The 11,662-nt window shown below is 51.6% G+C and overlaps 1 protein-coding gene across 1 annotated transcript in view; it reads left to right on the forward strand.

Annotated features, from left to right (window-relative positions):
- Nucleotides 1–258: 258 nt before the first annotated feature.
- Glipr2 (GLI pathogenesis related 2) overlaps nt 259–11,662 on the forward strand; it is a 20,602-nt gene continuing 9,198 nt past the window's right edge. The window contains exons 1-3 of the mRNA XM_021222266.2: nt 259–365; nt 10,442–10,550; nt 11,017–11,120. Coding sequence (XP_021077925.1) covers nt 353–365; nt 10,442–10,550; nt 11,017–11,120 — 226 coding nt within the window. The 5' untranslated portion in view covers nt 259–352. The remainder of the gene's footprint in view (nt 366–10,441; nt 10,551–11,016; nt 11,121–11,662) is intronic.

Raw genomic sequence — 11,662 nt, forward strand, 5'->3', positions numbered from 1 at the left:
CCTCTTGAGGCGTCGGTCGCGCGGGAACCGTGGGGAACTACAGGGAAGGCGTGGACGCCCCTAGGTCTTGCGCGCGCACTAAGAGACGAGGCACGCTCAGAACCAGCATTCATATCTACATCTGGACCGCCCTAGTCAGCGGCGGAATCCCACCCGGCCAAATGAATTCTAGGGGTGGCCCCCCGCGCCTCCGCCTGCAGCTGTCTTTGCCTTATAAGGTGGGGCCGGGCGGCGCCGGGGGAGTGGCTGTGGCCGCCCCTGCCCCTCCCGGCTCCGGCCAGCTGCGGGGACCCTGCTACCCAGCGCAGCGCAACGCAGCCGCAGCGGAGCGGAGGAGCGCACACAGCAGGCCATGGGCAAATCAGGTGAGCCACCCATACGGCCCGCCGGGGAACGGGGATGGCGCCTAGACCCTCGTCGTCACCCTGTCCCATCTGGAGCTTGATTCCCTGGGAGCCCCTGGAGAGTCCCTGTCACTCTCGCTGCAATGCGGGATCCCTGGGTGAGGGATGGAGAGCGCGCTTAGCTGGGTTGTTTCTGGTTCAACCCGGGGGCTGAGGGGGGTGGCGGAGGTAGCAGGAGGAACAGCCGCTAGGAGAGAAAGAATGAGGGGAATGAGATTGGGGGGGGGGGTCCCTCTGGCTGCGAGCCAGGGATTGCGTCAGCGAGGGTTTCCAATCGCTGATGGGAATAGCTGAGTCTGCCATGGCGTGGCTATGCTTTGTCCAGAGGAAGACAAAGTTACAGTGGGAAAAAGTCACCAAACTGTGGCAGCATCCCAGGCTGCGAAGCAACTAGTCTGGTTCCACCCAACTAAAGGCAGCTCTGAGACTCCTTTTCGTCTCCTTCTTGCTCACCTCCTCCGTGCTGTGCAGAGCCGCTTCCCCTGTGATCTCGCCCTGCTGCCGCCCCGCCCTCACTCCTGTGGCTGTAAACTTTAAGTTTCTGAAAAGCAGTTTTCCTGTCGCTCCCTGTTTTCCACCTTCCACCTCATTGTCAGGCCCTCTAGCCACTGGCAACACCCCCTCTGCCACACAGCTGCGCTGGCTGGCAGGCACTCAGGTCCCTTTCCCTCCCTGTCCTGGCCCAGTCTTCATCACTCCCATTATCCAGCATGAAACCCTCCCCATCTTTCTGTGTTCAACTCCTGTGCAGGGGGTCCCATCCATAATCTCTCCCTCCTCCTTCAGAGGGACAGCCCACACACCCTGTGTCATTTGTTGTCACTCCTGCATAGACAAGGGACAGGTGGGCAATAGCTCTTCTTGCCTCAGACTCCTCCCTTGTGGGCATCAAGGCTTCCTATTTATTAATTAGAACATCATTCCTGCCTCATGGGAGGCTCTAAAGCAGTGGCTCTCAACTTTGCTAATGCTACAATCCTTTAATTCAGTTCCTCACGTTCTGGTGACACCCCTCCCACCATAAAATTACGTCCTTGCTACTTCATAACTGTAATTTCGATATTATTATGAATCATAATATAAATAATATGTGATGTGCGGCCCCCCGGGGGCGGTCACCAACTCTAGGGGGTCGCAGCCCACAGGTTGACAACCACTCAGTGGAGTCAGTGTGCTGTCAACCTCAGGTGAGGACAGCTGAGTCCCTTCATGGAGCTGTCTGTCCTCCAGGTCCTAGACTCAAGAGATGCATGGGGTGTGTGGTCTTCCACGACCTGGACCTAACCTGCTTTTCTTCCAAGTGACATGCCTGGCTTTCGACGCTGGACCTATTGATCATTTGTTATGTGATATTACGTATTTTTTCCCCTTCCTCCGTGCCTCAGTTTACCCATCTGTACAAAGACGGTGTCCCATATGATCCTTTGCAGTGGAAAGAAAAAAAATGCAGTGTAATTAGAAAAACAAGATGAAAGGTGGAGATGGGGCAAGTGATAGCTGCCCGGGGAAAGCCTTATGAGAAATAGCCTACTTGAAAAATTAACTCCTTCTTCTCCAGACTCATGAGTCAGTCAGCCCAGTGATTTTTCTAAAGCTATGTTTTACTTTAAGACATGGTTTCACTATGTAACTCTGTCTAGCTTGAAACTCACTAGGGAGACCAAACTGTTCTCAAACTCACAAAGAATCACCTGCCTCAGCCATGCGTGGTAGCGCATGCCTTTAATCCCAGCACTCAGGAGGCAGAGGCAGGCGGATTTCTGAGTTCGAGGCCAGCCTGGTCTACAATTGAGTTCCAGGACAGCCAGGGCTATACAGAGAAACCCTGTCTCGAAAAAAAACAAAACAAAACAAAAAACCAAACAAACAAAAATAAATCATCACCTGCCTTACCGGGCAGCGGTGGCCCACGTCTTTAATCCCAGCACTTGGGAGGCAGAGGCAGGCGGATTTCTGAGTTGGAGGCCAGCCTGGTCTACAAAGTGAGTTCCAGGACAGTCAGGACTACACAGAGAAACCTAAAATAAGAATCGCCTGCCTCTGCTTCTCTGGTGCTGGGATTTAAAGCGCACCCCCTTCCTGCCCTAACACACTCTGAAGATACATAGTTTCCAGCTCCTGCTCTAAGATACAATTTTCTAAAACTGCCCATGTGCTGACCTCCTGCTACAGCTCTCCCCCATCTCTCTCTGTGTCCCCTCCCTCTTACCCTCTGTCTTCTCTTCCAAGCTGTGGGCCCCTTGCAGTGGAGGGACAGCCCGATCTTTAGGAACTTTAGGAACGTTCATTTGAATTGTGAAATGAATAAATGAAACTGATTGCGGAAGACACTCAGGAAGAGATGGGAAATGACCCAGGCCCAGGATCTGCAAGTAAAGGAAGGCTCAGGAAACAGGAAGCACGGGAGAGAGGCCTCATCTAGAGGCTCACTAAAGGAGCCTGAAGAAAGTGATCAGATCTAGAGGTTTGGAAAAGTTCTGAGTTAGGGGATATGGGGTGCCACCGAACATGAGGGGCCAGTCTGCAGCAGAGAAGAGGATCAGAAGGGGGAAGCTAGAGCTAGCGAGTGGAGGGGCTGCCTCGATACAGATGACAGTACAGCAAGCACCGAGGGCCATGCTTCTTAAACTTTGTCTGTTTGTGAAAGAAAGCCCTGCCCAACCGATTGTTATACAGCTCCAGGCGTACAGGTTTAAACTAGTATAAAAGCAAATATTTGCTGATAACAATTCATAAGGAAATTCGTTTTATTACTGTGTGGGTTCTGTGTGGTCCTGGAGTCTTCCTCGGTCACTCTCCTCCTTATCTTTTCAGTCAGGGTCTCCTACTGAACCTGGGGCTGGCTGATTCAGATGGACTAGCTGGCCGCCAAGCCCCAGAGCCCCAGGATCTTCCTCCCTGCCTTTCTAGCTCTGGGATTATACAGGCATGGCTGCTGTGTCCAGTTTTATGGTTTGGTTTTGGTTTTGGTTTTGTTGTTGTTTTTTAAACAGGAATCCAAACTGAAATCATTATGCTTGTGTGGCAAGTATTTGCCAAAAGCCATTTCCCCTGCTCTAAGAAATTTATTTCAAAAGTTCTTTAAAGACAGATACACACACACACACACACACACACACACACACACACACTTGAGACAGTCTCACTATGTAGCCTTGGCTGTATAGGATAGGCTAGTCTCAACAAACTCATAGAGATCCACCTGCCTCAGCCTCCTGAGTGCTGATATTAAAGACATGAGCTATCGTATCGTTTATCATTGGAATTTCTATCCTAATTCCATTCATTGATTTGTTTATGGTGCTGGGAACTGGACACAGAAGTATTCTACCACTGACCCACATTCCTACATCTTCAGCGACTTTTGATTGCTCTCGACTGTGTACCTCAACAGCAATTTTTAAAATCAAGCATTCTAGGGTCCACAAGATGGGTCAGTGGGTAAAGGTGCTTGCCGCCAAGCCTGAGGACTTGAAATTGCCCTGCATGGTAGACGGAGAGAGTCAACTCTCACAAGTTGTCCTCTGGTCTATGAACACAGACCATGGTGCTCACACACAAAACCTGAAGAAAAAAAAAAAAAAAAAGAAGAGGAGGAGGAAGAGGAGGAGGAAAGAGAAAAAAGCTTAGCATTCTAATAAGATAGAATCCAAAGCCATACTAATTTGACTGAGAAATGACAGAAGAAAAGTGTTTTCAGTAATTAAACCATTGTGTTTCTATAAGAGCAGAACATTTCATATGTGCAATAGAAACACGGACATCCATAACAAGTGAGCTACTAGGAGAGGTGCCTGGTGTGAAGACACAGACATCTGAACCTTATTCAGAACTAAGGCTGCAGAGAGAAGACCGCACAACCTGGCCAAGCACTAGCAGAAATACCTCAGAGCCGTTCTCATGCTTTTAAATCAAATTTAGGTGGTTGTGCATCCAGAAATCTTTTAATGTTGCCAAAATGTTCACCACCTCCATGTTCAGTGGTGTGCACACCTAGGGTCTTACCCCACAGTTTATGAAGTTGTGGCCTAGGACAAGGATGGGAGCCATTGAGGAAGAAGAAGAGGAGAAGGAGGAGGAGGAGGAGGTCAGAGGCATGAGTCTGCTGCAAATGGTGCTGATGCAGGTTGCAGAGTAGAGGGAGCAGGTGGCAGGAAGCAGGTTCTAGCTGGCAGAACCCAGTGTCACCCCCGCAGCCCCCCAGACTCACTTGCTAGTATTTTAGTCCAGCCACACATGTCTGCCTCTTCTAAGTTCTCAAAAAACAAAGTGACTTTGCTGGATGTCTCAGACCCGGTAAACCTTGTATACAAACCCAACCTTGAGAACCCTGGCCGCCTTCAGGGAGGTGGCTCTCAGAGATAAGACTTGGACTCAGAGGGCTTGGGCCAGTGTTGGACCATCTCAAGGTCCTGCCCACAGCCTGGTTCCCCTTCCTGGCCTTCACTGTGCAACAGGTGTGCTGGGGCCTAAGAATGAGGTAGCTTTTTGCCTCAAATAATAGCGATGTCCAGTCATGTAGCTTTTTGTTGTATGATAGGCAGTGGGGTGAAGTATTTTACATTACTAACCTTTTTAAAAGCACACAAGGCCATCACTGTTAATTTGTTATATAATGTCTGGACCAGTAAGTGTGTGTGTGTGTGTGTGTGTGTGTGTGTGTGTGTGTGTATGCGCGTGTGTCTGCAGAGCCTAGCTTTTTGACTTCCAAACTCTGCTTCCATAGCACCCTGACCACATGCCCTCACCCCAGTCCCCATCTCAAATGGACTCTGGCTGTTGGTCTCTCTCTCTCTCTCTCTCTCTCTCTCTCTCTCTCTCACACACACACACACACACACACACACACACACACACACACACACATACTAGAATCATCTCTAAGAGTCTTGGTGTTCCAGACACACTGGACTTTTAATACCAGAGAATACAGGAGCAGAAGGGCAGGAATTTTCTACTAGGTGGGTGCCTGGTACCTATTCAGAAAGAGGCCATGTGGGCCAGAGCAGCCCCAGCAACTCCAGTTCAAACGTTCTTTTTTACCCCCTGCTTTGAGGCCATCTTGAACCTGCAGCTGTCATTTTCTAAGCACAGAGGAGAGCCTGGGGCCCTTGGAGGCAGAGGCTTGTCTCTAGACCAGTTGTTTATCAACCTGTGGGTCGCGACCCCCTTTGGAGTGGAACAATCTTTTCACAGGGTGTCTAAGATTATTGGAAAGCACAGATATTTACATTGCAATTCACAGCAGTAGCAAAATTACAGTTCTGCAACAAAACCAAGTAGCAACAAAGATAATTTTATGGTTAGGGGGGGGGGTCACCACAACATGAGGAGCTGGATTAAGGATCACAGCATTAGGAAGGTTGAGAGCCACTGCTGTAGGCTGATCTTCATACTTGAGCAGCCTGAGCAGGCACTGTGGACCGGACCGACAGCTTCAGTCATTCAAGGACTGTGTGTATGGCGTCATCTTTCAAACGGCTCTGCTTGGAGAAGGACATCACTCCAAGAAATGGATTCCTTGCCCACGGGCCACTAAGAAATTCTTGGTTGCCTGTTCTCACCATCAAGAGGGGATATTGGCTGTGAAGTAGCAACTGAGGGCGGGAGAGGAGTGGGGGGGAGGGATGTGCTTATGTGGCCCTCTGGGTCTAAGTGACCTGAGGCAATTCATATGCTGTCCCAGATGCGACTTCTCAATTGGAAACAAGAACAGGGGTCTAGTCCTGGTACTGTCTCTGTACCTGGTGGGAACAACTTATTCATTTGTCCTTCCACTCACTCAACGAATTTCCAGGCTTGGTAGAACTCAAAGAGTCATTAAGAAAATTGTTTTCCCTCGGGTTATCTGCTTCCTACTCTTCTTGAAGATGCAAAATCAGTTCTTTTCAGAACAATTTGCATTTCAGCCTCTTGTCCAGAGGATGGAGGGACCTGTTCACCTCTTTTGTGGGGAGTCTGGAGAGGGGAGCAGAACAGGACAGTGAAGCCTCAGAAGAGAGTGCTGAGGGAAGACGCCCTCTGCCAAAGCATGGGTGCAGGGGGTGGAGGGGGGCGGGGGGTGGCTGAGGACATCCCTCCGCCTTCCTCAGGCCCCTAAAAGATTCTTCTAGTCTAGTCATGAAGGTGGGTAGGGAGAGGATGCTCCAAGAGGTGGTGATTAGTTAGTGAGGCCTCCAAGGCTCAGTGGGAGACAAGCAAGGGAAAGCCCCTGCTCTGCCTCCTCAGCAACACTAAAAGTGGATCCCTGCCCTTCCCCCATCGCGGGACAGCTGAGGGCCCTCTCCGCCTGCCTGTGGGCGGGAGATTTTACTTTGACTTTATCTGTGTTCCTGGGTCTTTCCGTAGAAGCAGAGTGTTCCCCTGGCTGGGTGTGGTCACCAGTGATAACTGGCCTCCTAAGGCTCTTGGCCTGCTCAGAGTGAGAGGGGGCTCCTAAGAGAACCCTAAGTGCCTGGAGGGACCTCTGACTTCCAGCTAAGGGAATTGAGAGAGCCCTTCTCTCTGGAGACTTGGTGATCCCCTGCAGAGGCCCTGGCTGCGGGAGCCCGGCCCTGTGGCTCCTGGGTAGATCTTCTCTTGGTTCAGGAACTTTCACTTTTGTCCCTTGGAACGTCCCCCACTCTGGAAGTGCATTGACCTCGGTTTTAAAGGCCTGATAGTCTCTTGCTGAAGAGCCTGAAGGACCTACAGCACAACTGGTACAGTACAGACTGACCCCCAACCCCCAAGCTGCTTTAATGTGGTTCCCTTTCTCCTGGGTCCCTAATAACCTGGCCCTTTCTGCACCCTTAGCCTCCCCCTCCTCCTCCTCCTGTCTCCTGTTCCCCCGGACACTCTTCCAGGGAGCTCTCACAACAGCGCAAGTGTCACTGAGTCTCCAGTGTCTCTCACGGTGTCCCACCAGACCTTCCCTGGCCTATCTGAGACATGGAAACTGGAAGTTTAGGATGGCCCTGGCTGTGCCTATGACTGAGACAGGGTGCCTTCCTCATTGTGATGAGGTGGCTCATTCAAGCCCTTGGGTTTTTTGGTTTTTTTTTTTTTTTTTTTTTTTTTTTTACCCTGCCTATTTACTGAAGGGCAGGGAAACTCCTGGAACTTGTAGGTCAGTTCTCCATCTCTCTCACCCACACCCACGGAACCTTACAAGGGATGGAGACGAACTTGCTTGCAGGCCCCTGTGGCAGATCACTTGCCACTTTCTTGGGGGGGGGTAGCCCCCTCTGTCTTTCCTCGTAGGCAGAAGCACATATTTCCTAGAGAGATACAGGCGTCAGATATCAGACTCCTGGGACAGTGAACCCAAGGAACTGGACCGTCCCAGGAGTGCTAGGGGAAGGAAAGGGCTGCAGCCCCAGTGCCAGCCAGGGGGAGGGACTTGCCTTCCAGGAAGAGTCCTGACAACTTGAAAAGAGCCGACCTGTGGGCCAACCTTGGGCAGAACCACTTCCTTATACACACCTTGCCTGTCATTTAGACCCCAGTGTGGCCACGTTGTCACCTTTCTCTGCTTTCTCACTTTTCTCTTGGAGCTCTGAGGACAGACATGACCGTCATGGAGTACTGAAGTTGGGGTGGACCCTCACTTCTCAGGGCTGCCAGGGTCCCAACTTGTTCCCCTAGAGCTCCAGTAACATTTCCACTGGGAGAGAGGACCTTTTTAGTCCTGCCTAAACTGTCATCCCGCCCTGTGGACCCGCTGGCTCCAGCTTTGTCTGTAGGATCTCAGAATTGACCAGAGCGCCCCCACCCACGGGCATCCTCCAGTCTCATCTCCAGGATAAAGAGCCTGGGGCATGCTTATTCTCACAGGACCCCACTTCTAGCCTCCTGCACTCACTTCTGGCTCTCTCTTCTCTGCCTCTTGTGCAAGGCAGGGTGGAGCACCCTTGGCCTAGGGACCTGCGGTTCTGGTTACCACATCTTCCTGCTGGCTCCTTAGCTCACTGCAAGAGACCCAGCTTGTGGCTTGTGTCCAGGAGTTGCCCTCCTTCCCATTACCCCACTCCTGCCTCGTGTCAGATGAATTCACACTTCCCGTGAAGCGGCTCCAGGACCTTTCCACCTGGCAAATTCTACACTTATTAAACCCCTCCTGTTTCCTCCTATCTCAGGACACCTGATCTGTCTTTCTTCTCACAAGGGTGTGGACCTTCTCTGGCCCCAGGACATGAGGATTCCTGGTTGTGACTCCACCCTCTGCACTATTACCTTGTTGCCTCCTCTTCACATCCCCATCCGTTACCCCGAAACTCACAAATAGGTTTAGAGCGCCTTTCGACCCTGCCCCACCACATGCTCCTGAGACTGGGTCTCCTACCCAGCCTTGTTGGACCCTACAGCCTTCAAAGGCAGTCTGCTACCTCTGTACCTTGTCAGAGGCTCCTAGGACTCCATGGTCACCAACCATGACCTCCGTTTCTTCCTCCTTCCTGCTTGCTGCTTACATGAAACACGCCCTTCATGACTGTAGCTACACCCTTCCTACCCTGACCAAGGCAGGCTCCTAGCAGATGGGACCAGTCTGGTGCTCACTCATAGACCTGCCCTGCACCCCAGGTCTCCAGAAAAGGCTGGATTCCTACGTTCCCAAGGTGTCTGATCTTATCCTGGCCACTTGCTCCAGGTTCCTCTTGCCCCATGACTAGTCTGCTTTACATGGCCATCACCATCCTCCATCTAGGTCATGTGGGACAGTGCTCATCACCATTCACCATCTGGGTTGTGCGTCTGTGAGGGGTAGGTGGACGGGTAGGTGTTTGCAGTGGAGGGATGGATGTACAGATGCTGATGCTGGAAAGATGGAAAGCGGATGGATGCTTGGCGCGTGGTGATTTGTTGGAGGGACTGATGGATGGGTTGGGACAAGCGTGAAGAGAGGAAAGATGCCGGAAGCATGGGGTGCTTCAGATCGGAAGCAATGTGGGCTTTGTCCATCTTGACCTTCCTGAGCTCCAACCCCTGTTTCCCTAGCCCCAGTCCTCTGGATGTTAACTTTGCTGAATTCATAATTCAGGTGGGCGCAGGCTCTTCCCTTTCCACAGCCCCACCCAGCTGAGCCTGTCCTCCTTTCCCGTGACCATGTGACCACAGTGTCCTCTTCCCTAAGCTGTCAGTCCATCCCTCAAGGCTGCCGCCATTGAGCCTCTTAGTTAGCACTATCTGAGTCTCTCTCTCTGACTCTGTCTGTCTCTCCTCTCTCTTCTCTCTGTCTCTCTCTCTTCTCTCTCTCTCCCTCCCTCTCCTTCTCTCTCCCCCTTTCTCTCCTCTCTCTCCTCTCTCTCTCCTCTCTCTCCTCTCTCTGTCTCTCTGACTCTTTCCTCTCAGTCTCCTCTCTCTCTGTGTTTCTCTGACTCTATCTCTCCTCTCTCTCTTCTTTGTCTCTCTGTCTCTCTTTCCTCTCTCTCCCTCTCTCCTCTCTCTGTCTCTCTGACTCTCTTTCCCCTCTGTCTCCTCTCACTCTCTCTCTCTCTCTCTCTCTCTCTCATTTGCTCTCACTCTCTCTCCTGTCTGTGTCTCCCTGTCTCCCTCCTTCCTTTCTCCATCCACCCATGCCTCTTGTATTCACTGATCCCATGTGGTACCACCCACCCTAGCTAAGCTCCTTCTCCCTGAGCTCCCAGCCCTAACTCTCCCCAGACTCCACTGGTCTAGTCTGAGGTATCCAGCCACCTTCAGACATTTTTTTCTAGCAATGTCTGACCAGCTCTGTTCCTTCCTCGGCGCCCCTCAGCAGCCAGCAGCAGCTTTCTGAATCCATGTAGTCCCCTGCTTTTGCTCAGTCATCTCCCATTGCCTCAGATAAAGATTCAGATCTCCATCACGGCCCAGAAGATCCTAATCTACAGAGCTCCGATCTGCAGAGGGTGATGGTGGTCACAGAGGCAGAATGAACACTGGTGTGGAACAGGGCTGGTGTGACCAGGATGAAGAGGAAGGGAGGGGCTGGCCGTCTCTGTGTCCCGACATGTGCCAATAGACCTCTGGTGATCTCCCCCTGCACTGAGCTGTTGTCCGTTCCTGTATCATTCCAGCTTCCAAACAGTTTAATAACGAGGTCCTGAAGGCCCACAACGAGTACCGGGCCCAGCACGGTGTCCCACCCCTGAAGCTTTGTAAGAAGCTCAACCGGGAAGCCCAGCAGTGAGTCCCCTGCAGCGGTTGGCTCCGGCCCTTTGTGGAGCTGCTTCTGCAGTCGTGAGGGCCCCTGGGTGGTTGAAGGGATGTGATGGGGGTTCAGATATAGCCAGACTTAAGGACCCACTCTTCTGCTGGCCCAGGCAGGCCCCTTTGCTCCTGAGAGTCAGTCAGTTCAATCTTCTGAAAATGGGATGGTTGGGAGGCCCAGGCTATACAGGACCTGTGTTTCTGTTATCCCTCTGGTGAGCCCAGATAGGGAAGGAGGCTCAGCAGTACAAATCTCAGATGTTGGATGGTGTGTGTGTGAGTGTGTGAGTGTGTGTGTGTGTGAGTGTGTGTGTGTGTTAGTGAGTGTGTGAGTGTGTGTGAGTGTGTATGAGTGTGTGTGAGTGTGTGTGTGTGTGTGTGTCGGGGGTAGAGGTGGGGGTGTCCCTGGGTTGGGCCTGCTCTGAGGAGACACATTATGCAGGTATTCGGAGGCCCTGGCCAGCACGAGAATTCTCAAGCACAGCCCAGAGTCCAGTCGTGGCCAGTGTGGAGAGAACCTTGCGTGGGCATCCTATGATCAGACAGGTAGGACATTCTCAGCTCCTCTCCGCTCTGCTAGACCGAGGATGAGGCCTTGGGGCACTCCTCCTGACACTGCCCTTCCCGGTTCAATGATGGTGGAGCCACAGGCCCAGGAAGGGAAAGAAAACCCTTGAATTCTCTGCATCTGTTCCTGGGCTGACCTCAGTAGCTGGCCCACAGCCAGTAGGCTGGGAGCCTGAAGAGAGGTGAATCAGACAAGTGAGACAGCTCGGGTGCAGAAGTCTAAGTCAGAGGCGTGGGCGCGGGAGAGTACAGCATCTGTATAACTTCAGCCGGCTTCGGGCACCAGAGCTTCCCTGTGCTTTGCTAAACTATTTATTTTTGCCCTGTATGTAAGTGTGTTGCTTTCATAATGAGAAAGAAAAAAAAAAGAATTGAGCATTTTTTTCTTTTCTTAAAAAAAAAAAGAAAGAAGAAAGAGAGAGAGAAAGAAGGAAGGAAGGAAGGAAGGAAGGAAGGAAGGAAAGGAAAGGAAAGGAAAGGAAAGGAAAGGAAAGGAAAGGAAAGGAAAGGAAAGGAAAGGA

This window comes from Mus pahari, chromosome 22, assembly GCF_900095145.1.
Source record: "Mus pahari chromosome 22, PAHARI_EIJ_v1.1, whole genome shotgun sequence".
Taxonomy (NCBI): domain Eukaryota; kingdom Metazoa; phylum Chordata; class Mammalia; order Rodentia; family Muridae; genus Mus; species Mus pahari.